The sequence below is a fragment of the Rhinoraja longicauda genome, chromosome 2 (assembly GCF_053455715.1).
Source record: "Rhinoraja longicauda isolate Sanriku21f chromosome 2, sRhiLon1.1, whole genome shotgun sequence".
In the NCBI taxonomy this organism is placed as follows: Eukaryota; Metazoa; Chordata; class Chondrichthyes; order Rajiformes; family Arhynchobatidae; genus Rhinoraja; species Rhinoraja longicauda.
The window spans coordinates 111974882-111999146 of record NC_135954.1 but is presented as its reverse complement, the minus strand read 5'-3'; the positions used below and the strand labels follow the sequence as shown (position 1 = coordinate 111999146).

Here is a 24265-nt window from a genome sequence, read left to right as displayed (position 1 = left end):
TGTTATTGTACCTGCCTCAGCCACTTCCTCTGGCATCTCGTTCCACATACCCAACACCCTGTATGTGAAAAGGTTGCCCTTCAGTTATCCTATTAAATCTTCCCACTTTTACCTTAAACCTATGGCCTTTTGATTTTCACTCCCCCACCCTGGGAAAATGAATGTGCATTCACCCTATCTATTCCCCCACATGATTTTGTACAGCTTTATAAAATCAACCCTCAGCCTCTTGTGCTCCTAGGAAAAAATCCTAGCCTGCCCAACCTCTCTCCCTGTAGCTCAGGTTCTAGAGTCCTGGAAACATCCTCGTAAACCTTCTCTGCACGTTTCAGCTTATAGGCATCGTTCCTGTACCAGGGTACCAAAACTGAGCATAATACTACGGCTGAAGAAGGGTATCGACCCGAAACGTCGCCCATTCCTTCTCTCCCAAGATGTTGCCTGACCCGCTGAGTTACTCCAGCATTTTGTGATACCTGCAGGTATGGCCTCACTAACAACTTGTTCAACTGCAACATCATCTGGAGTAGCAGTGGAAAGCTCACTACATGCAGCAGACCTTGTTCTTAATTCCCTGTGCAGCACTGCAGGGTGGATATGTTTGCTTACAGTAGGATGACCAAATCTGAACACAATGTTAAACTGGTAGGTAGACACAAAATGCTGGAGTAACCTAGCGGGACAGGCAGCATCTCTGGAGAGAAGGAATGGGTAACGCTTCTGGTCGAGACCCTTCTTCAGACTGATGTCAGGGGAGAGGGAGATACATAGATAAGGAAGTGTAAGGTGTGAAAACAGGACAAAGGGGATGGAGATCAAGGAAAATGTAGAATAGATCGTTGTTAGTTGGGATAAGGTAACAACAAAGCAAACGAGATAAAATGTAGTTGGAGACAGTCAGACTGGTCAGAGAACTGGGAAGGGGAGGGATAGAGAGAAAGGGAAAGCAAGGGTTACTTGAAGTTAGAGAAGTCAATGTTCATACCGCTGGGGTGTAAGTTGCCGAAGCAAAATATGAGGTGCTGTACCTCCAATTTGCGCTGGGCCTCATTCTAACAATGGAGGAGGCCCAGGACAGTTAGGTCAGTGTAGTAATGGGAGGGGGAGTTGAAGTGTTTAGCAACCGGGAGATCAGTTACGTTTAGTTGGACTGAGCAGAGGTGTTCAGCGAAATGATCGCTGAGCCCGCGCTTGGTCTCGCCGATTATATATGAGTCCACATCTGGAACAGCAGATACAGTAGATGAACTTAGAGGAGGTGCAAGTGAACCTCTGCCTCACCTGAAAAGGCTTTTGAAGTCCTTGGATGGAGTCGAGGGAGGAGGTATAGGGGCAGGTGTTGTATCTCCTGCAGTTGCAAGGGAAAGTACCTGGGGAGGGGATGGTTTGGGTGGGAAGGGATGAGTTGACCAGAGAGTTACTGAGGGTACGGTCTCTGCGGAAAGCGGAAAGGGGTGGAGATGGGAAGATGTGGTTAGTGATGGCATCCCGTTGGAAGTGGCAAAATTGTCGGAGGATTATGTGCTGTATGCGATGGCTGATGGGATGGAAGATGAGGACTAAGGGGACTCTGTCTCTGTCGCGACGGGGAGGAGAGGAAGCAAGAGCGGAGCTGCGGGATATCAAGGAGATTCTAGTAAGGGCCTCATCTATGATGGGAGAGGGGAACCCCTCATTTTGGGCCCAGATGCAGCGTAGGCAGAACTGGGATTAGGGGATAGAGTCTTTGCAGGAAGCAGGGTGCAAAGAAGTGTAGTCTAGATAGATGTGGGTGTCAGTGGGTTTATAATAGATGTCAGCCGACAGTCTGTCTCCTGTGCTTGTGAGGCGGTGAGATCAAGAAATGGTCGAGAGATGTCGGAGATGGTCCAAGTGAATTTGAGTGCAGGATGGAAATTAGTAAAGTTAATGAAGTTAGTGAGTTCTGCATGGGTGCAGGAGGTAGCACCGATGCAGTCGTCAATATAGCAGAGGTAAAGTTCGGGGATGGGGCCAGTGTACGCTTGGAACAGGGATTGTTCGACATACCCTACAAAGAGGCAGGCATAGCTGGGGCTCATATGGGTGCCCATAGCTACGCCTTGGATTTGAAGGAAGTGGGAGGAGTCGAAGGAGAAGTTGTGAAGAGAAAGGACCGGCTCCGCCAGGCAGAGGAGTGTTAGTGGAGGGAAATTGGCTGGTTCTGCGGCCGAGGAAGAAACGAAGGCGCTATAAGACCTTCCTGGTCAGGGATGGAGGTGGAGAGTGACCATACATCCAGAGTAAAGATGAGGGAGTGGGGGCCGGGAAAATCAAAGTCATTGAAGAGACGAAGGGCATGTGAGGTGTCTTGGACATAGGTAGGGAGGGATTGAACCAGGGGGGATAGGATGGAGTCGAGGCCTGTGGAAAATAATTCAGTGGGACAGGAGCAGGCAGAAACAATGGGTCTGCCAGGGCAGTTGTGTTTGTGGATTTTGGGGATAAAACCGGGCCGTGCGGGGCTGGGAGACGATAAGGTTGGAGGCTGTGGAGGGCAGCCAGTCGGAAGTGATAAAATCTGAAATGGTGTGTGAGATTATAGCCTGGTGCTCGTCTGTGGGGTCATGGTCCAAGGATAAGTAGGAGGAGGTGTCCGAGAGTTGTCTGGCCTCAGCCCATATCGCGCCAGACTACCACGGCACCTCCCTTGTCGGCAGGTTTGATTATCATGTTGTGGTTGCTGCAGAGTGAGCGGAGGGCCACCTAGTTAAAAATGGAGGAAGGTGATGACCGAGTGGACCCACCACTGAGGTTCCCTGTAGGGGGGGGGGGGGGGGGGGGACAGTAGGACACCGGAGTCAGGCCACGTGCTGTTGGAGTCTGCATCATGGAGGCTGTGGGCCTATTACTGAGTCTGCATCGTGGAGGCTGTGGGCCTACTACTGAGCCTGGGACCCAGGTGAGGCCACGGCTCCGGCCCGCTGGTGGGTGGTGGAAAGGCGAGGGTCAGCGGACTCACCGGTGGCGGCCCACGGGGGGCTGGAGTAAAGATATGGGTCAGCAGACAAAGCGTTGGTAGCCCTGGTCAGCGGACGGCCAGGGGGGCGGCGAAGGTCGGCGGCAGCGGCGGCGGTGGCCCACCTGATCTCTCGGTTGCTAAACACTTTACCTCCCTCTCCCATTCGTACACTGACCTTTCTGCCCTCCATTGTCAGAGTGAGGCCCAGCGCAAATTGGAGGAATAGTACCTCATATTTCGATTGGGCAGTTTACACCCCAGCGGTATGAACATTGACTTCTCTAACTTCAAGTAAACCTTGCTTTCCCTCTCTCTCCATCCTTCCTCCTTCCCATTTCTCCGACCAGTCTGACTGTCTCCGACTACATTTTATCTCTGTTTGCTTTGTTGTAACCTTTTCCCAGCTAACAATAATCTATTCTACATTCGCCTTGATCACTATCCCCTTTGTTTTATTTTCACACCTTACACTTTCTTATCTATGTATCCCCCTCTCCTCTGACATCAAATTGAAGAAGGGTCTCGACCCGAAACGTTACCCATTCCTTCTCTCCAGAGATGCTGCCTGTCCCACTGAGTTACTCCAGCATTTTGTGTCTATCTTTGGTTTAAACCAGCATCTGCAGTTACTTCCAACATATTTCCATTGGCAGATGCCTGGAAAACACTGCCAGGGGTGGTGATGGAAGTATATATGATAGTGGCATCCAATAGGTTTTTGGATAGGTATATGGATATTGGAGGGGTTTGGAGGACATGGAAAACGTACCGGTGGAGGGGATTTGTTTAATTTGGCATCACGCTCAGCTCAAAAATTAAGTCTAAAGGGATTGTTCCTGTGCTATACTCTGCCATGTGTTCTATGTTTTAAGCGTTACATTACCTTCAAGGTTTTAGGAAAAAATAGATCCCACGTGAAAGAACTGGGACATTTTCAAGTCGAAAGTTGACTCCCTCTGGCCCCTTCCCCTATGGAGAGGGTATAATTGCCAAGCTACACAATCATTCACAAGCAGGCATATCAAAGCAAGCAGCTGGCATCCAATAAGGATAAGATGAATAGCCAATCTTTGAGGCCGTAGGTTTAAGGTTCGTGCGGAAAGATTTCATAGGATCCCGAGGAGTGATTTTTTCACGCAGACACTGATATGTATTTGGAACGAGCTCTGCCAGAAGATGTGGTAAAGGCAGATAGAATTACAATGTTTACAAAGTGTCATCTATCCATGTTTCTGAGGATGCTGACTGATACGTTGAGTTACTCCAGCATTTTGTGTCTTTTTTTTGTAACGCTGCATCTGAAGTTCCTTGTTTCAAAGACATTGGGAGAGGTATATGGATAGGAAAGGTTTAGAGGATAAAGGGCAGGGTGCAGACAATGGGGACTAGATCATCTAGGCAATTTGGTCAGCGTCTCAATTAAAAGCTGACAGCTCAACAAAAGTTCAACAAAGCTCTAAAAGCTCAGTACAAATCAATATGTTGGGTTGAAAGGCCTGTTTCTTTGCGATATAACTCCATAATTTCATCATCACAATCATACCAATTAATTGGTATACCTATAGCTTCAGCCAAAACATTGATATACATTGTGATATTCGGATGATCAATGAGCTAATGTTGGAACACTATTGCCTAGTATCTATGGTGATGTGTTGACTGGTGATCAGGGGCACACTTGTGAGGTTGCTGGGTTTTGGCTAGGACCTGGGGGTTCAGGTGAATAGGACAGGTCTGGATTTTAATAGATGAAGTTCATAATTCCTGAGGTAGGGTTGTAGTTGTGCTGTGCAGATTTCAAGAGCCTGATGGTTCCTGGGAAGATGCGGTTCTTGAACCTGGTGGTCATGGTTTTCAGGATCCTATATCGTCTTCCCCATATTAGCAGCGAAATCAGAGCTGGGCCAGGGTGGTGCAAGATTTTGACGATATTGGCTGCCTTTTTGAGACAGTGCCTCCTTTGATGGTGGGGTGGTCAGATATCTGCGATGGACCAGGCATTGTCTACCACTCTGTTCAGCCTCTTTCATTCCTGGTCATTTGAGTTACCAAATTGGGCCATGCTGCAACCAGTCAGTATGCTCTCTACCAGACCCTGGTAGAAGTTTGATAGCGTATTTGGCAATGTACCAAATTTCCTTAATTTCCTTCTGCACAAACTTCAGTAACTAACGTTTACGTGTGCATGCACAAAAATACAAGCCAGTTGCATGCATCATAATCTGATTCCCTATTCTGTTTATCAAATCTTTCAAACTTATTTTGCTTACCCATTCGTTCAACTATTCTTCTAGGTAATTGAGGACGCTTTTTATGCACAAAATATTTGGCCATCTCATCTTCAGGTACATCTGCAAAAGGACATGTTAGAATTAGGAGTGAGAATAGAACATAGCACCTCACTGCCCAGAAGCCAGGTGCAGCATTCAATAACAAACAGCCTGTTGGAGGAACTCAATGGGTCGAGCAGCAATTGTGGTCAGAAACAGAAGGTCACTGTTTTAGGTTGAAACACTACAGTGATGTCCCCAGTATTCAAAGATTTATGACCAAACTCTCTGGGGTAGAGGATTCTAAAGGTTGGCAACCATTTGAGAGAAGAAATTCCTCCCCATGTTTAGTCTTACATAGGAAACTGTATCCTGAAATTATGTCTCCTATTTACAGATGTACACATACGAATAAATGTCCTCACAATTGATACCAAGTAGGGATTATGAAATATAAATGACAGATAGTTTTAATGTAAATCCAACAGCATTTTATATATATCAAGTTGAAAAATAAATAACCAGGGAAAGATTTATGAGGGGCAACAAGGGTAATCTTGGTGTGGATCCAGAAGATATATTTTCATTGGATTCACAATGGAAATTGACATTGTAGATGGAGAATTCAGTGATGGGGAGGATAAAATTCTCCTGCGTGTCGCCATTATTAAAAATAAGGTATTCAATACCCTAGCAAGTTTAAATGTGGACATGGTAGACTAGTCAGCCTGTTTCAATGCCGTATGACTCTAAATTCTGAGGGCTAGCATTAATTATTATCTGGAAAGGCAGGGACTAATCAGAAAAAGCCTGCTTGGCTTTGTTAAGGGAATATCTTATCTGACCAATCTGAATGAAGTTTTGAGGAGGTAACAAAGAGTATTAATGAGGCCAGAGCAGTAGATGTGATGTACATTGTCTTCAGTTTGGCCTTTGACAAGGGCCCACATAAGAAACGGGTCGAAAAGGTTAAGGCCCATAGAACCCTAGGCATGTTGCAATATAATTCCAAAATTGGCTCTATAACAGGAGACTGTGAGTGATGATTAGTACTGCATTTTTGGCAGCACTAACTATAAGAGGACATATACCATGAATGATAGGCACAGGGAGTACTGAGGAATGGAAAGACCTTGATGTACAAGTCCAAGGATAAAGATGGAATACTTTGGAGGACCTTGCACCTGTATTCGCCAAAAAGTGGGATATGGAGGACAATGAGATCAGGGTAAGGAATACCAATATGCTAGGCCAGTTCTGGATCAAGAAGGAGGTGGAGTAGGAAAAATAACTGCAGATGCTGAGAGAAGATGCGTTCTCTAACTTCAGATAGTCCCTGCTTTCCCTCTCTATCCCCTCCCCCTTTCCAGTTCTCCCTCTAGACTGATGCAGGTAGTCTCCGACTACATCCTAACTTTGTCGCGCCCCTTCCCCTGACATCAGTCTGAAGAAGGGTGTCGACCTGAAACGTCACCCATTCCTTCTCTCCAGAGATGCTGCCTGACCCGTTAAGTTACTCCAGCATTTGGTGTCTATGAAGGAGGTGGTGTGGGTCTCTCGAAGAGCATTGAAGTGAATAAGTCTCCAGGATCTGATGGAATCTATCCTATGTTATTGAGCGAGGCAAGAGAAGAGGTTGCAGAGGGCTTGATGAACATCTTTGGGTTATGTCTGGCCACAGAGGAAGTCACGGAGAATTGGAGAACAGCAACAATTGTTCTTTTGTTTAAGAATGGAAGAGCAGATAATCTAGGAAATTGTAGGCACCTCACATCAGTGGTAGTGAAGCTCCTGGTAAGGATTTTTTTGAGATAGAATTTGCTTGCACTTGGAAGAGAATGGGCTAATTATGAACAGTGTCTTGCTTTGTTCACAGCAGGGCATCTCAATACCATTATGATTTTTTTGAGGTGGTGACAAAGTTTATTGATGCAGTGCATGTTGTCCGCATGGAATTTTGGAGACAGATCCAGAAGATTAAGATGCATGCTATCCATGGTGTCTTGGTAGTTTGGTTTCAGAATTAGCTTATCCAGAGGACATTAATGGAAGGGTGTCATTCTGGCCAGAGGTCTGTGACAAGTAGTGTGCCTCTAGGAATTCTGTTGCTTATGATATATATATATATATATATATATATATATATTCTTCTTCTTCTTAGGCCCTCTCGGTCATGGCTGACCATGGGTGATGCATCCTAGTTGGCTGCTTGCTCCACACCTCGGCTAGAGCAGCGTCGCTTGTGGCTGAAGAGACCAATGCGGGAGTGACAGTCTCTGTGGCAAAGGTCACATTTGTGACTGGTCTCTGGTCTGTTGAAGGTGCTGCGCTCCTTTCTGCGCGCCCGCTTTTCTGCCGCTGCTTTCATCAGTATCTCTTCCCCCGTTTTGAGATGTTGGTTTAGGGTACCTCTCCATCTCATGCGGTCAGCTGCAAGGCTCCCCCAGGACTCCATATCGATGTCGAGCGCCTTCAAATCTCTCTTGCAGACATCCTTGTAATGTAGCTTGTGGCGGCCGATGGTTCTCCTCCCGGATGTCAGCTCTCCATAGAGGATGTCTTTTGGAATACGGCCATCCTCCATGCGATGGACATGGCCCAGCCACCGCAGTCTGTGTTGCCTGAGTAGAGTACATACTCGGAAGGCCAGCGCCAGACAGAATCTCGGCGTTGGACACTCTGTCTTGCCAGGATATACCCAGGATATGGCGGATACTTCCAAGGTGGAAGGTGTTGAGTCATCTCTCCAGTCTGGCATATGTAGTCCATGTCTCACTGCCGTACAGCCGTGTGCTGTTGACACAGGCGTTGTAGACTGCTATCTTTGTCTTCATTGTCAGCTTTAGGTTGGTCCACACTCGAGTTGTGAAACGAACGAGAGTTGTAGCTGCCTTCCCGATCCTCTTGTCCATCTCTGCGTCTAAGGAGAGGTTGTCGGTGATGGTGGAGCCGAGGTACGTGAACTGATGGACGGCATCGAGTTCGTAATCGTCGATAATGATGACAGGCGGTGCCTCTGTATACTGCCCCTGGACGTTCATCTTCTTCAGGCTGATGGTCAGCCTGAAGTCCTTGCAAGCCCGATAGAAGCGGTCCATCAATGACTGTAGTTCCTGCTGGGTGTGGGACACAACTGCTGCGTCATCGGCGAACAACATGTCTCTGATGAGAGCTTCACATACTTTTGTCTTGGCTCTGAGGCAGGTGAGGTTGAAGAGCCTGCCATCTGATCTAGTACGGAGGTAGATCCCCTCTGTTGCGGTGCCGAAGGCATGTTTCAGGCACAGAGCGAAGAAAATCCCAAAGAGTGTGGGAGCGAGGACGCAGCCTTGTTTAATGCCACTGCGGATGTCAAAGGGCTCCGAGAAGCTGCCATTGAACTGCACTGTTCCCTTTGTGTTGATGTGGAAGGATTCTATCATGCTCTGCAGTTTTGGTGGGCAGCAGATCTTTGGAAGAGCCTTGAATAGGCCATCTCTGCTGACAAAGTAGTATGGAAAGCTGTAGCTTTATAAAACTTTGGTTATCCCCTCATTGTATTATTGGGTGCATTTCTGGTCACCTCATTACATGATGTATGTGGAGGCTTTAGAGAGGGTGCAGTGGAGGTTTACCAGAATACTGCCTAGATTAGAGGGTATTAACCGTAAGGAGAGGTTGGACAAACTGGGATTGTTTCCTTTGGTGTTGAGGGAAGATCTGATAGAAGTATGTAATATTATGAGAGCCAGGAAGCGAGCGGGCAAGATCATCTCTGACCCCTCTCACCCTGGCCACAAACTCTTTGAAACACTTCCCTCTGGAAGGCGACTCTGGACTGTCAAAGCAGCCACAGCCAGACATAAAAAGAGCTTTTTTTCCACGAGTGGTAGTTCTACTCAATAACCAAAGTCTGTAGTTTCTTTTTTGCTCTGGTTTATTTTCACCCACATGTTTAGACCGTAATGTTGTATCCTGATTGTTTTGTTGTGTTTATGCTGTATTCTTAATTGTTAACTGTATGTTTGTGTTGTCATTTGTGAGCCAAGGCACATTCTTTGTATATGCACATACTTGGCCAATAAACTTATTTATTCATTCATTCATTCATTCATTCCATAGGTAGGGTAGACAGCTAGAACCTTTTACTCAGGATAGAAACGACAAAGACTAGAGGCCGTAGCTTTCACGTCAGAGGGGAACTTTTAAATGAGGTGTGTGGGGCAAGTTTTTGTATTCAAATAGTGATGGGAGCATCGAATGTGCTGCAGGGGTGATTGTAGACAGGACAGTGGTATTGAAGAGACGCATTGGATCGGCACATGGATATACAGGAAATGGAGGGATACTGTTCATGTACAGTCAGAGGAGATTGACTTGAAATCGTGCTGAGCACAAACATCATGGGTTGAAGGACATGTTCCTGTGCTGTACTGTTCTATGTTCCAAAAGTTTTACATTTAGGTTTATTATTGCCACATGCACCAACTTACAGTGAAAAGCTTGGTTTTGCATGCTACCCAAACAGATCAGATATAACATACATAGATATAACTGAAGGGAAGGAATGGGTGACGTTTGGGGTCTTGACCCGAAACATCACCCATTCCTTCTCTCCAGAGATGCTTCCTGTCCTGCTGACTTACTCCAACTTTTTGTTTCTATCTTTGGTTTAAACCAGCATCTGCAGTTCCTTCCCTTACATAGATATAACTAGTTCAAACTCGTACAATAGATAGAGCAAAGGGAAAGTTATAGAGTGCAGAATATAGTTCTCAGCGTTGTAGTGCATTGTAGCGCATTAGTTTCTTAGACAAAGTTCAATGTCCTCAATGGAGTAGAGGTGATTCGAGCCTAGATTATGGAAGGACTGTTCAGAAGTCTGATAATGGAGGGGAAGAAACTGTTCTCGAGTCTGGTGGTGTGCTGTTTTAAGCCTCTGACGATAACCATATTAGATCACCTCACTTATTATGCGTGCTGCACATTCCACATGTGATCCAGTCCAGATCGTCATCCCTACCTAGACTATGTAAGCTGCCTTACGCTGTCTCACAGCAGACTAGATGCTGGCCGTGGAGACGATAGCATGTAATGTTTCCTCCGCTTGTGTTACAATAAAACTACGAGTTGGTACTCGTGTGTATGGGTTTGATTCCAACAATAGCCTCTGCACCTTCTGCCAGGGAGAAAAAGGAATGACCAGGGTGGCACAAGTCTTTGATTATGTTGGCCGCCTTTCCGAGGCAGCGTAGAATGTAGATGGCTGCACTGTGTGATAGAGTGGGCTACATCCACAGCTTGGTGCAATTTCTTGTGGTCTTGGGCAGAGCTGTTCCCAAATCAAATTGTGATGCAATCTGACAATACGCTTTCTATGGTGCATCTGCAGAAGTTTGTGAGAGTCACTGGAGACATGCCGAATTTCCTCAGTCTCATCAGGAAATAGAGTTGTTAATGTGCCTTCTTGGCTGTCGCAACAATGTAATTCTGAAGAAGGGTCTCGACCCGAAACGTCACCCATTCCTTCTGTCCAGAGATGCTGCCTGTCCCGCTGAGTTACTCCAGCATTTTGTGTCTACCTTCGATTTAAACCAGCATCTGCAGTTCTTTCCTACACAACAATGTAGTTGACAGATTGATAGATCAATGGTAATGTTACCACCAAGGAACCTAAGCTCTCAACCATTTCCACTTGCTTCGTTCTATGAAGGAGGCAGCATGAACACATAATGTGTTAAGAAGACATATACGACACGTTCATTCATGAGCCAGGGCATTGGACATAAAGCCTAGATGCAACATTATACAACATTAGTCAGCCCTCAGTTGGAGTACTGAGTAAAGTGCTAGTTACCATACCATAAGAGGGGTGTGATCATGCTGAAGAGGGAGCAGAGGAGATCACTTGGATGTTGTCTGGGGTGGAACATTTAGTCATGAGAGACTGGAGAGGCTAGGACCGGTTTGGAGTGGAGGCAGTTACGAGGGGATATTTTGACACACAGGAAAACCATTGTTTCATAATGTCTATCCCAATTGAAAAAGAGTTAATCCCATTGTAAAAATCCAGGCGCAGATTATAGTTCTTCAGATCCACATTCCATTATTCCATTCTTTATTATGGCGAATACAATAAAACTCTCAGAATGTAAAAAAAACACTTCTTAGTGAAACTGAAAAGGAAGATTAAAATAGGAAATGATGGTAGAAAAATTGAAGTGATTAAACTACCAAGTTCCAGAATACAGGGCCCTGGTGAGACCGCACCTGGAGTACTGTGTGCAGTTTTGGTTTCCAAATTTGAGGAAGGATATTCTTGCTATTGAGGGCGTGCAGCGTAGGTTTACTAGGTTAATTCCCGGAATAGCGGGACTGTCATATGTTGAAAGACTGGAGCGACTAGGCTTGTATACACTGGAATTTAGAAGAATGAGAGGAGATCTTATCGAAACGTATAAGATTATTAAGGGGTTGGACACGTTAGAGGCAGGAAACATGTTCCCAATTTTGGGGGAGTCCAGAACAAGGGGCCACAGTTTAAGAATAAGGGGTAGGCCATTTAGAACTGAGATGAGGAAAAACTTTTTCAGTCAGAGAGTTGTGAATGGTTGGATTCTCTGCCTCAGAAGGCAGTGGAGGCCAATTCTCTGAATGCATTCAAGAGAGAGCTAGATAGAGCTCTTAAGGATAGCGGAGTCAGGGGGTATGGGGAAAAGGCAGGAACGGGGTACTGATTAAGAATGATCAGCCATGATCACATTGAATGGTGGTGCTGGCTCGAAGGGCCGAATGGCCTACTCCTGCACCTATTGTCTATTGTCTATAATAGTTAAAGAATAGTGGATGCATTGGTGTTCATTTACTGACATTCTTGAGACTCCGGGACAATTCCAATGGATTGGAGTATAGTTGGTATAAAAACAGGGATCATAGGCCAGCTTGCCATATCAGTGATAAAGTGCCACTGTCCATTGTAAAAGATGTAACAACATAACACACAGAGAAGGGTGAAAGCATTAGATAATGTCAACATACAATCACAAAAACGCAAATTCATGCCTGATGAACCCATGGGATTTCCCTTGTGGATGTAACTAATAGAATTGATGAGGGAGAATCAATGGAAGTGGTATGCTTGCATGTGGATGAAGGATTTACATGTGATGTCTCTGGGTTTGTTGATGCCAAGCTGAATGAGAGGGTGACCTTTGACGAGAATATAGAGAAGCTTCAGGTTGACTTGAACAGATTGAGTGGGTTGGCAGATCATGACAGAACAGTACATAGTGGATAAACATGAGGTTACCCATGTTGGTGGCAAAAACTGGAAGTACTTCATCTGAATGGCAATAGATTAGGAAAGGGAGGTGTGCAATAAGATCTGGATGTCACTGAAAATAAGCAGCAGAGTGTGTAGCTTTTGGTCTCCTTATCTGAAGGAGGGTGTTTTTTTTAATATGGAGGGAATTCAGAGACAATTTAGCAGACTAATTTCTGGGATGGCAGAACAGATGGATGAGCACACAACAGTACAACAGGAACAGGCCCTTGTGTCGACCATGATGCCCTTCAAAACAAATCCCTACTACCTCTCCACCTCACTTCCACTCGGATCTGTCTGTGACCTGCTGCACTGATGCGATGAGCCTCAAGGCAAGCTTGAGAAACAGCACCTCATCTTCCAACTACATTGACTATTCAACGGTGAATTTCAGGCAATTCATTGACATTATTATCATTGTAGCCGCTGCAAGGCCAGCAGCATACTCAAGGATGAGACTCACCCCAGCCACTCCCTCTTCTTCTCGCTCCCATCGGGCAAAAAGTGTGAAAAGGCACACCTCCAGATTCAGGGACCGTTTGTTCCCAGCTGTTATCAGGCAACTGAACCATCCTACTGCAACCGGAGATCAGTCCTAAACTACTAACTACCTCATCGGGGACCCTTGGATTATCTTTGATCGGACTTCGCTGGCTTTACTTTGCACTGAACATTATTCTCTTATCATGTATCTGTGCACTGCAAATGGCTCGATCGTAATCACGTATTGTCTCTCCGCTGGCTGGTTAGCACGCAACAAAAGCTTTTCATTGTACCTTATCAAAGGCTTTCTGAAAGTCTAGATACACTACATCCACTGGTTCTCCTGCATACATTTTACTTGTCACATTCTCAAAAAAATCCAGATTAGTTAAGCATAATTTCCCTTTCATAAATCCATGATGGTTTAGACTTATCCTTTTTGCTGCTATCCAAATGCACCGTTATTACCTCTTTAATAATTGACTCCAGCATCTTCCCCACCACCGATGTCAGGCTAACTGGTCTGTAATTCCCCGTTTTCTCTCTCGCTCCTTTCTTGAAAAGTGGGATAACATTAGCTATCCTCCAATGCACAGGAACTGATCCTGAGTCTATTGAACATTGGAAAATGATCACCAATACATCCACTATTTCTAGAGCCACCTCCCTGAGTACCGTGGGATGCAGACCATCAGGCCCTGGGGATTTATCAATCTTCAGTCCCATCAGTCTACCCAATACTATTTCTCACCTAATCCTAATTTCTTTCAGTTCCTCTATCCCCCTAGATCCTCTGTCCTCTTGTACATCTGGGAGATTGTTTGTGTCTTCCTTAGTGAAGACAGATCCAAAGTACCTGTTCAACTCTTCTGCCATTTCCTTGTTATCTATAATAATTTCATCCGTGTCTGCCTTCAAGGGACCCTCATTTGTCTTTGCTAATCTTTTTCTCTTAACATATCTAAAGAAGCTTTTATTGTCCTTCTATATATTCTTAGCCAGCTTCCCCTCGTATTTCATCTTTTCAGCCCATATTGTCCGCTTTGTTACCTTCTGTTGTCCTTTGAAAGTTTCCCAATACTCTGGCTTCCTGCTACTCTTTGCTGTGTTATACATCTTTTCCTTTTAATAATAATAATAATAATCCATTTATTTTATATAGCGCCTTATCGCATGCTCAAAGCGCTTTACAAAAACAATTAACATAGAAACAAACAGACAAACTATCCTGACGGAAAAGCGGCGAATACTCAACGCCAGCGTCCTCTCACGTCAGGGTCCGGCAGTAGACATTAAAAAGCACAAGACACACAGATATAATTTTTTACACAAAACAGCCATCACAGTGATTGCTCTAGGCATACCCTCACTTTGATGGAAGGCAAAGTCTTATCTCCTCCTCATTCTTCTCCCGTGGTGCCACGAGGTGATCGAGGCTCCCAACTTTTTGAAGCCCCCACCGGGCGATGGAAAGTCCCAGGGCCGAGCCGAGCAGGCCGATGAAAGTCCTGAGCCCCCACCGGGCGATGGAAAGTGCTGCGGCCGAGCCACGCAGGGCGATGAAAGTCCTGAGCCCCCACCGGGCGATGTAAAGTGCTGCGGCTGGGCCACGCAGGGTGATGAAGGGCCTGCGGGCGGGTTGATCGTACCTCGCGCTTCGGGGCGGTCGAAGCTGCTACGGCTGGAGCTCCCAAAAACCGGTCGCCAGCCAGGGACCTGCGAACTCCCGATGTTGCGGTCTGCAGGGCCCACGGCCGAAGCCTCCGAGATGGTAAGTCCAGGCCTTGCGACCGGAGTCTTTGAGGTCGATCCCAGCTGGAGGCCGCCGACTCAACAATGTTAGGCCGTAGCGCGAACGGAGATACGACACGGTAAAGGTCGCATCTCCGTTGAGGAGATTTGAAAAAAAGGTTTCCCCCAACCCCCCCACCACCCCCCTACATACACAGAATTAAAAATAAAACAAAACGTACATTTAACAACGACAATGACAAAAAAACCCTAACTTCCCTTGTCAGCCACGGTTGCCTCCTACTCTCCTTAGAATCTTTCTTCCACTTTGGAATGAAATGATCCTGCATCTTCCGGATTATGCCCAGATATTCCTTCCATTGCTGAACCACCGTATCAATATCACCTTAGATATTGACCTGAAGTGTTCACTTTGCTTCTCTTGTACAGATGCTGCCTGACCGCTGAGTGTCTCCTGAAGTTTTATTGTTGGCGGTGACAGTAAACTAGCTCATCTTTTTCAAAGCAGGGAGGATGTATGGAGCCTTTTGTGTCAAATTTGATCAAACATAATACTACTGGAGGACATAAAATGTATTCTGCTAATAACCATATTTCTTACAGCATATGGGTGGTCCTGGCACAGGATCTGGTTCCGGTTCTGCTAGTGCATAATAGTCAGGCTCCTGGATATCTGTTAACAAACAAGAAAAAAGTTTTTTTCAAAATCTTATTGGTCAAAAAATCCAAATGCTATTCACACAGATAAACACAGAATCATATTGTACTTACACTCTCTCAAAGCTCCTGCATGAACTGTAAACACATAATAGAAAACAAGTTGTTAATATCTGGAAAGGCTGCACATCAACTATTGATAGCTGAATAGATACAAACACTTTTGGAGAAATGGAGCTGAGAAGAATAATCTTTTCAGGATTGAGAGCAGTTATGGTCTAAGGAATATCTTTAATGGTGGAGTGACTGAGTGTGGGAGAAAGGACAAAGCGCACCTGAGGAATGAGAAGAATAGAGGTCAAGTGAGATGATTTTGATTATGCATTGGAAGGTGAAGTTAATCTAAGGAGACCAAGGGCTTTTCAGGGATTAAAATAAATTGAAGGCCTAGTGTTTGACTTGCTATCAAAACACGAAGGAAATGATTATCAAACCAATTTTCAACTTATGTTGCACTAAACATTATTTCCTTTATCCTATATTTGTACACTGGCTTGATTGTAATCAAGTGCATGCTTTCCGCTGACTGCATAGCACGCAACAACAAAGCTTTCCACTGTACCTCAGTACACATGACAGCAAGCTAATCTAAACAAAAGATTATTGGCTTTGAGGTCCTGCCTTCTCCCTTACTTCTGACACGCACATTTGAGGTCCTACCTTCTCCCTTACTTACTGGCTGTAGAAGCTTAACACATTCCCACACCATGCAGGACTCACAATGACAGTTACAGAAATGTCTGCTGTCCTCGCTCATAACAACTGCATGCCTGTGCATTACTGTTCTCCCAATACAGTTCTGGGCTGCGCTCCTTCAAAGTGTCATTTCCAACATTTTCAAATGCTGAGTACCAGATTAAGGTTCTGCATTTCCTGCCTCTTCCTACTCTTCCAGATGGTCAACCATTTACAACCTGAATGTGCGGTGGTCAACTCCTTAAATCTTTCTTCCAGGAATCTCACAGTCACATTTACTCCACCTGTTTCTCGAGATGGAAATCAAATAGCTGGAGGCACTTCCTGCAAACATGGTCCTGAGGTTCCAAAGTGGCGCAGGAATTAGAATCTGCCTGTGATCTCATGAGAAAGTCTGCCATCTCTGATAAGCCATATTCTTTCACCTTTTCATCTTTTCCAATGTTTTTGTACCTAAAGAATACAATTAAATGTCCCTGAGGAATAGGTTTCTGCAAGTTGACCTTTAAATGCCTGGATTTTGGAACAATCTAGGTGAATGCCATAATTTATGAGTTTGTTAAATTACCACCTTTTTTTCTGTGCTTGGGACGATGCACTTATGAAATATTATTAAGACCCAGTAAGACCCACTGCGGCATTTGATCCATACGTAATATTATTGGGAGGTAGTGGGGTGGTTCAGTGAAGGAGTTGTGGGTATAAAACTAAAAACTTAATATGTATCACATTGAATTGTTACTGCTAAAAAGTATTACTTACATCCACTGACTGTGGGCTGTTCTACAACTGGAATTACAAACCGTATTGCTGTTGATAAATAAGATAAAGATTCCTTTAAGTTTTCACAGATCAAACAAAAAAATTGCAGAAGTGACAGGGTAGGTTGAAAAAAAAAATTCATAAAGGACATGGAATCCAAAGAACACTGAAGTAAGGAGATTATGTTAAACCACCAGAACATGTTTGTGAAACAAGCAAAACCATGCTATCTCTAATCAACCATTCTTTGCAAATACACGCACATCATATCCCTCAGAATCATCTCTGGTAACATTTCCTAACATTCCTAAGATGTTAGGCTTACTGGTCTATAGTTGTCAAGTTTTAGTTTGCAGCCCTTCTTAAATAGAGGCATCAATAATACCTCCACTCTTCCAGCACCTCACCCCTGTCTAACAAGAATTTATAATTTTCAGCCAGGACTACTGCAATTTCTTCTTGAGCTTCCCACGATGTCCTTGGATACATCTGAGCAGACCTGGGAGATTGACCTATCATCTTGTTATCCTGTACCTATAGACTGTCCTAAAAACTTAGAACATAGAACAGTACAGCACAAGAACAGACCCTTTGGCCCACCGTGTCCGTGCTGAACATGATGCCGTTAAACCAATCTCCTTTTCCTGCACGTGATCCATATCTTTCCATCCCCTGCATACACTTGCCTACCTAAAAGCCTCTTAAATGCCTCAATCGTATCTGCCTCCAACACCACCCTGGCAAAGCATTTCAGGCACTCACCACTCACTGCAAAAAAAATTGCCCTGCGCATGCCCTTTAAATTTTCACCCTCTCACCTTAAAGCTATGCTCTCCAGTATTTGCCTCTTCGGATTGTTCACCTTGTCGTGGTAAAGAGGCTTGCGTGCCCCCATGATTCCGAGAGCGATGCCGTCGGAAGCACTAGCTTCTGGTAGGGCCACCCATGGCAGTAAGGTCAAGGATGAGGCTCCAGACTAAGAACGATCCAACGTACAAGACCTCAACGGCGGACCAGGCGGACGAAGTTATCTTGAACTCAACGACTGTGAAGGCGGATGAAGGCTGCAACAGATCCATCAGCTCCAATCGTCTTGGTTCCCTCGCCATTGGAATTAGTTGATTGATTTGTGACGGGCCGTGTGCTTCTTGGAGTGCCACATCAAGTACACGTTAAACAAACACACGCACAGGCGTCTTTGTTCTGTACGGAACGTAGACCATCATCCTCGACCTCGAGGGATAGCCACAACGACGACGAGGACGAGTATTTGACATTTCCATCCTGGGAAGAAGGTTTAACTGTCTACCCTATTGATACCTCTCATAATTTTAATTACTTCTATTAAATTCTCCCTTTAACCTCCGATGCTCCAGAGAAAACAATCCAAGTTTGTCCAACCTATCATAGCTATACATGCTCTAATCCAGACAGCGTTCTGGTATACCTCTTCTTCACCCTCTCCAAAGTCTCCACATCTTTCCTGTTATGGAGTGACCAGAGCTTATATCTTCTCTATGTACTTGTGCTGCCACTTTCAGGGAACCGAAGGACTTGGAACTCAAGATCCCACTGTACGTCAATGCAGTTAAGGGTCTTGCCATTAACTTTGACCTCCTTATATTTGACCTCCCAAAGAGCAACTCCTCACATTTGCTGGGATTAAGCTCCATCTGCCATTTCTCCAACAATATCAATATTCTGCTGTATGCTTTGGCAGATGTCTCTAAGGACAATTAAAGTCCCTCAGAAAGTTAGGGATTAGATTTCCTGTTGTATAGTAAAATGTCTTATGGTGGGTGCCATTTTGTACTACCCAGGATAAGACCCCCAAACAGAAATTGTCTCACTCCTAACCCTAGCACAGCATACATTTATGTAAGTTCTAAATGTAAATGATCAACCCCTCTGACAGACCTAATACTAATTTCTCTGATTTAATCTCCCATTCTCACTGGAACCTTTCCATTTTATAGATATGACTTTAATGGAACTGAATTTCAATGTGCTGTTACTGTTATCCAGTAATTTAGTGCAACAGGGGATGAAGTTCCGGAAATACTCTCCCCTTCCCTCAAATTCCTTTTCATGCTGCTCCCTTCCTTCTCAGCAAAAATGAAGTTAAAAAAAAAGAAACCATTCACCTCAACATTACAGATAAGTTATGTCGAACCTCCCTCCCCCCCCCCACCCCTCCCACCCCCCACCCCCCCCCAACAACAGTTTCTCTGCTGATTTAGACATTAATATGGCAATCAAAATCAGCTAACACATTATTCATTACTGACTCAGTAGACTCAGTAGAACCTTCCATGTTCTTACAATTACCAAAAGTAGTCCAGTTTGCATTGACCTTAATGGTGTAATTGAAGTATGAAGTTTAGCCTATGCTAAACTGAGGGCATAAGCCGGTGTTTTGAGCTTCTCATTATTGGTTCCTCAATTACTGTATGAAATCCATCCAGTGGCTTTTTCACTAAAAACAAACGTAAATGCTATCCTTAATTATACTTACGTTCTGGTGTTTTTGGACGTGGTGGACATGGTGGATCTAAAAGACAAGATAATGTCTCAATATCCACATTAGGCAAGATAGTGCTCAGTTTGGTTTTAGTTAGTTTAGTTTGGTTTATTATCACATACTGAGGTACAATGAAAACCTTTTTGGTTTTGGTGTATTACAGTGGTTGTGTCTCATTTTGTTGTTCAGTATCTGTGACTCAGTCTCAATTCTATAACTTTTGTTTAGCTTAGTTTAGTTTAGTTTAGAAATACAACGCAGAAACAGGCCCTTCAGCCCACCGAGTCCGCGCCGACCAGCGATCCCCGCACATTAACACTATCCTATGCACACTAGGGATAATTTATATTTACACCAAGCCAATTAACCTACAAATTTGTACGTCAATGGAGTGCGGGAAGAAACCGAAGATCTCGGAGAAAACCTACGCAGGTCACGGGAAGAAGGTACAAACTACGTACAGACAGCACCCGTAGTCAGAATCGAACCCGGATCTCTGGCGCTGTAAGGCAGCAACTCTACTACTGCACCACCATGCCGCCCTAAGGAAGCATCTTTTTAAAGTATGCTTAATAACATTAGGTAAAGACACATATTGCAGCACATTTGCTAAATATTTGTTTAGTCTACTGTGTCAAATTCAAGAAGGTTATGTTCTTGCCGCTCTCTAATGCAGCAATGCATCTGCAGCCTAAAGCAATGTTTTTCCACACAGCACATTCGTTGTCTGGATCACTCAGTGATGAATGCAACTGAATGAGTATTGAGAGCTTATTCAATCATGCAAGGTTCAAGGCTGTTGTAACAAAGTTAGCTATCCCGAGATGACCATGAGAAGATGGTGGAGAAGATTCTGAAGAAGGAGTTGGTAAGCCACCACCTTGAATGCCTTCAAAGAAATTGCAGTGCCTGAATGTCTGCACTTTGGGAATTCTACATTTTCGGCAAATACCCATGCTTTCTGTTGTTGTAGGTCGTAGGAAAAGGAGATGAAGTGGAGCACAGAGACTCAATGACCCCACATAATTTGTGATCAACAAACCATGAAATGTCACTAACATCAGCAGATGCCATCTGGAGTGCTCTAGCAGCTATCCAGACGAGTGTGAGGGACTCCCAGAGATGTCTTTGGTGCCCAAGTGACTAAGGGTCATAGAGTCATACGGCACAAAAGCAGGCCTATCAGTTCAATCTGTCCATGCCAATCAAGATGCCTATCTATGCCAGTCCATGGTATGACCCATATCACTCCAAATATTTCCTATCCAAAAGGACACAAAGTGCTGGAGTAACTCAGCAGGGCAGGCAACATTTCTGGAGAACATGCATAGGTGACGTTTCGGATCAGGATCCTTCTTCGGACTGAAGAAGGGAATCAACCCAAACGTCACCTATCCATGTTCTCCAGAGGTGCAGCTGGAACTGTGAAGTTACTTCAGCACTTTGTGTTCTTTGTGTATTAACAAGCATCTGCACTTCCTTGTTTCCAAACATCTCCTATCCATGTTCCAATCCAAATGCCTTTTATTGTAAATGTAATTCTTGTACATCCCTGTTTGTTTTTTGCCTCTTGGGTTTCTGATTGTGAACTCCAGCCTGCATAGATTCCACATAGCAACACAAAGCTCCTGCGAAGGATGGTACCGATGATGCAATCCTAATATTGATCTCCAGTGATTTTTCACCTTACAGGTCTGAAAAACAACAGTTATCTTTCATGGAGCTACCTGTTCTAACAATCATGTTTCCCTGACAACTTGCTGTTTAAAAAGCTAACACTCTTACTGTACCATTTTCAGGATGTTCCTTAACACAGGAATCACAATGCCTAGTCCACACACTGCGTAATACTGATCCTCCTTGCACTAGTTTACGAGGAGGATTTACTTACACCTATTAGCACCTCACTTGTAGGAGGCGATGCAGATGGATCAAAGGCATGGAGACATTATAGGCAAGGATATGAAATATATAGCCTACTATATATGTTGTCAATTCCATAATTATAACGGGCATCAAAGGTTTCATCATTTAACATCTCACATCAACCAGTTTTTACAGGGATCTATGCTCCAAACTGGATTTCTCTGAGAATCGAAATCCCTCAGGAAGTTAGGGTTTAAATTTCCTGTTGGATAGCATGATGTCTGGAGGTTGGTGCAACTATCTAGGTTAACAGAAATATTCTCACTCTTAACCCTACAACAGGTATCCAATTCCCCAAACGCTGAATGTAAATGCTCAACGACTCCGACACACCTGATAGTTATTTTCCTGTCTTACTCTCCCATTCTCTCCAGAACAACTCCATCTTATAGATAAGTAAGAAGGAACTGCAGATGCTGGTTTACACCTAAGTTAGACTGGCATTTTGTGTCCATCTTATATGTCTTCAATGGAACTGAATTTGAATGTACTGCCACTTTTACCCAGCAGTTCAAGGCAATGGGAGATAAATTTCTCGGAAATTCTCTCTTTCTCCTAAAACCCTTTTTGAGCTACTCCCCCCCCCCACCCCCGCCCTATATTCTTCAATAATGTGAAAGCATTCTCCTCAAAACCACTGATAATCTATGTCCATCCATTCCTACCTTCCTCCCCCCCCAACACCAATACCTTCCCTCTTTCCCTCTCTTTACTAATAGGTCATCTGGTTTGCAATGACGTTAATGGAGAAATTGAAGTGTGAAGTTTAGCAAATGCTAAAGTTCAGGCATAAACCAGTGTTTTGGTCTTTCAATATTGTGCGCTAGTTACAAATTTCTGCATCTGAAATGTATTGTTAATTATACTTACTTTTTCCAGGTTCATATATTCCTTTAGCAATCAATTCTTCTAAGTTGCCTGAAAAAAAAATGTTATCTCAATATCTACATTATGCAAGAAAGAGCACTGTGTATTCAGTGCATTAGCAATAATTGTGTCTTATTCTGTGGATGAATATCTCTGACTTGTTGTCCATTCCATAATTATAACATGTTCATCTGGCAACTTCCTCTACATACCCATCATCCACTGTGTAAAAAGTTGTCTATGTTCTCAAGTTGTTCATTCCCCAACTCGGGAAGAGTGCATTCTGTGGGGAAAAGGTTGATCCCCCATGGTATGGTTTCGAGTTGAGACAAAGCATCAGGACCATTCAATTTCTCTGCTCCTCCAGATGTTACTCAACCCACTGAGTTCATGCAGCAGTTTGTTTTTTTGCTCCAGATCCTAGCAACTGCAGTCTACTGTGTCTCCATTTGTGAAGTCGTCAGCATAAATTCCACCCATCAATATAAATTCCCATCATTTTATTACAACATCTATTACAAACCTACAAATTACCAGTTATAGAGACTACATTTCTTCCCACTCTGCCTCTTGTAAAGACTCTCCCGTGCTTCCAATTCCTCTGTCTCCGCCGCATCTGCTCCTAAGACGAGGTGTTCCATACTAGGGCATCCCCTTTCTTTAGGGAACATGGATTCCTCCCTTCTATCGTAGATGATGCCCTCACAGTTATCTCCTCTCTATCCTGTAGTTCCACTCTTGCTCCCCCCTCCCTCCAGTCGCAACAAGGACAGAAGTGGAAACCGTAGGCCAGTTAGTCTGACTTCAGAGGTTGGTAAAATTTATAAAGGATGAGGTTACAGAGTACTTAGAAGTTCATGATAAAATAGGTTGACGTCAGCATGGTTTTGAGAAGGGGGTAAGTCTTGCGTGATGAATCTGATGGAATTATTTGAAGAACCCAAAACATCATCTCTTCTTTTTCTCCAGAAATGCTGCCTGCCCTGTTGAGTTACTCCAGCATTTTGTGTATATCCCATCAATGATGCAAGCTCAATATTCATATTTCAAGGCTGAAAAACCACAGTTCTTTTTCATGGCACAACATAGTCATACAGTGTGGAAACAGGCCCTTTGGTCCAACTTGCTCACACCAGCCAACATGTCGCAGCTACACTAGTCCCACCTGCCTATTTTTGGTCCATCTCCCTCCAAACCTGTCCTATCCATGTACTTATCTAGCTGTTTCTTAAATGTTGGGTTAAGTCCCTGCCTCAACTATATCCTCTGGCAGCTTGTTCCATACACCCACCACCCTTTGTGTGAAAAGGTTACCCCTCAGATTCCTATTAAATCTTTTCTCCTTCACCTTAAACCAATGTCCTCTGGTCCTCGATTCACCTACTCTTGGCAAGAGACTCTGTGCATCTACCCAAACTATTCCTCTCATGATTTTATACACCTCTATAAGATCACCCCTCATCCTCCTGCACTCCAAGAAATAGTCCCAGGCTACTCAACCCCTGCCCATAGCCCAGACCCTTGAGTCCTGGCAACATCATCATAAATCTTCTCTGAACCCTTTCCTATAACATGGTGCCCAGAACTGAACACAATACTCTAAATGCAAATACTCAATACTCTGACTGATGAAGGCCAATGTGCCAAAAGCATTTTTGACCATCCGACCTACCTGCGACTCCACCTTCAAGGAACCATGCACCTGCACTCCTAGTTCCCTCTGTTCTACAACACTACCCAGAGCCCTACCATTAACTGTGTAGGTTCTGCCCATGTTAGACTTCCCAAAATGCAACATCTCACATTTCACAGTATTCAATTCCATTAACATTTCATCACTCACCTGACCAATCGATCAAGATCCTGCTGCAATTTTTCACAACCATCACTATCTGCAAAACCGCCCACTTTTGTATCATCTGCAAACTTGCTAATCTTGCCATGTATGTTCTCATCCAAATCATTGATGTAGATGACAAACAGTAACG

General features: G+C 44.3%; 1 protein-coding gene across 1 annotated transcript in view; it reads right to left on the bottom strand.

Annotated features, from left to right (window-relative positions):
- LOC144610841 (uncharacterized) overlaps positions 1-24265 on the bottom strand; it is a 110168-nt gene that overhangs the window by 32753 nt on the left and 53150 nt on the right. The window contains exons 9-14 of the mRNA XM_078429805.1: positions 22281-22328; positions 19479-19514; positions 16964-17011; positions 15560-15583; positions 15390-15461; positions 5251-5331 (exon numbers count right to left, since the gene is read on the bottom strand). Of these exons, the coding sequence (XP_078285931.1) occupies positions 5251-5331; positions 15390-15461; positions 15560-15583; positions 16964-17011; positions 19479-19514; positions 22281-22328 (309 nt within the window). The remainder of the gene's footprint in view (positions 1-5250; positions 5332-15389; positions 15462-15559; positions 15584-16963; positions 17012-19478; positions 19515-22280; positions 22329-24265) is intronic.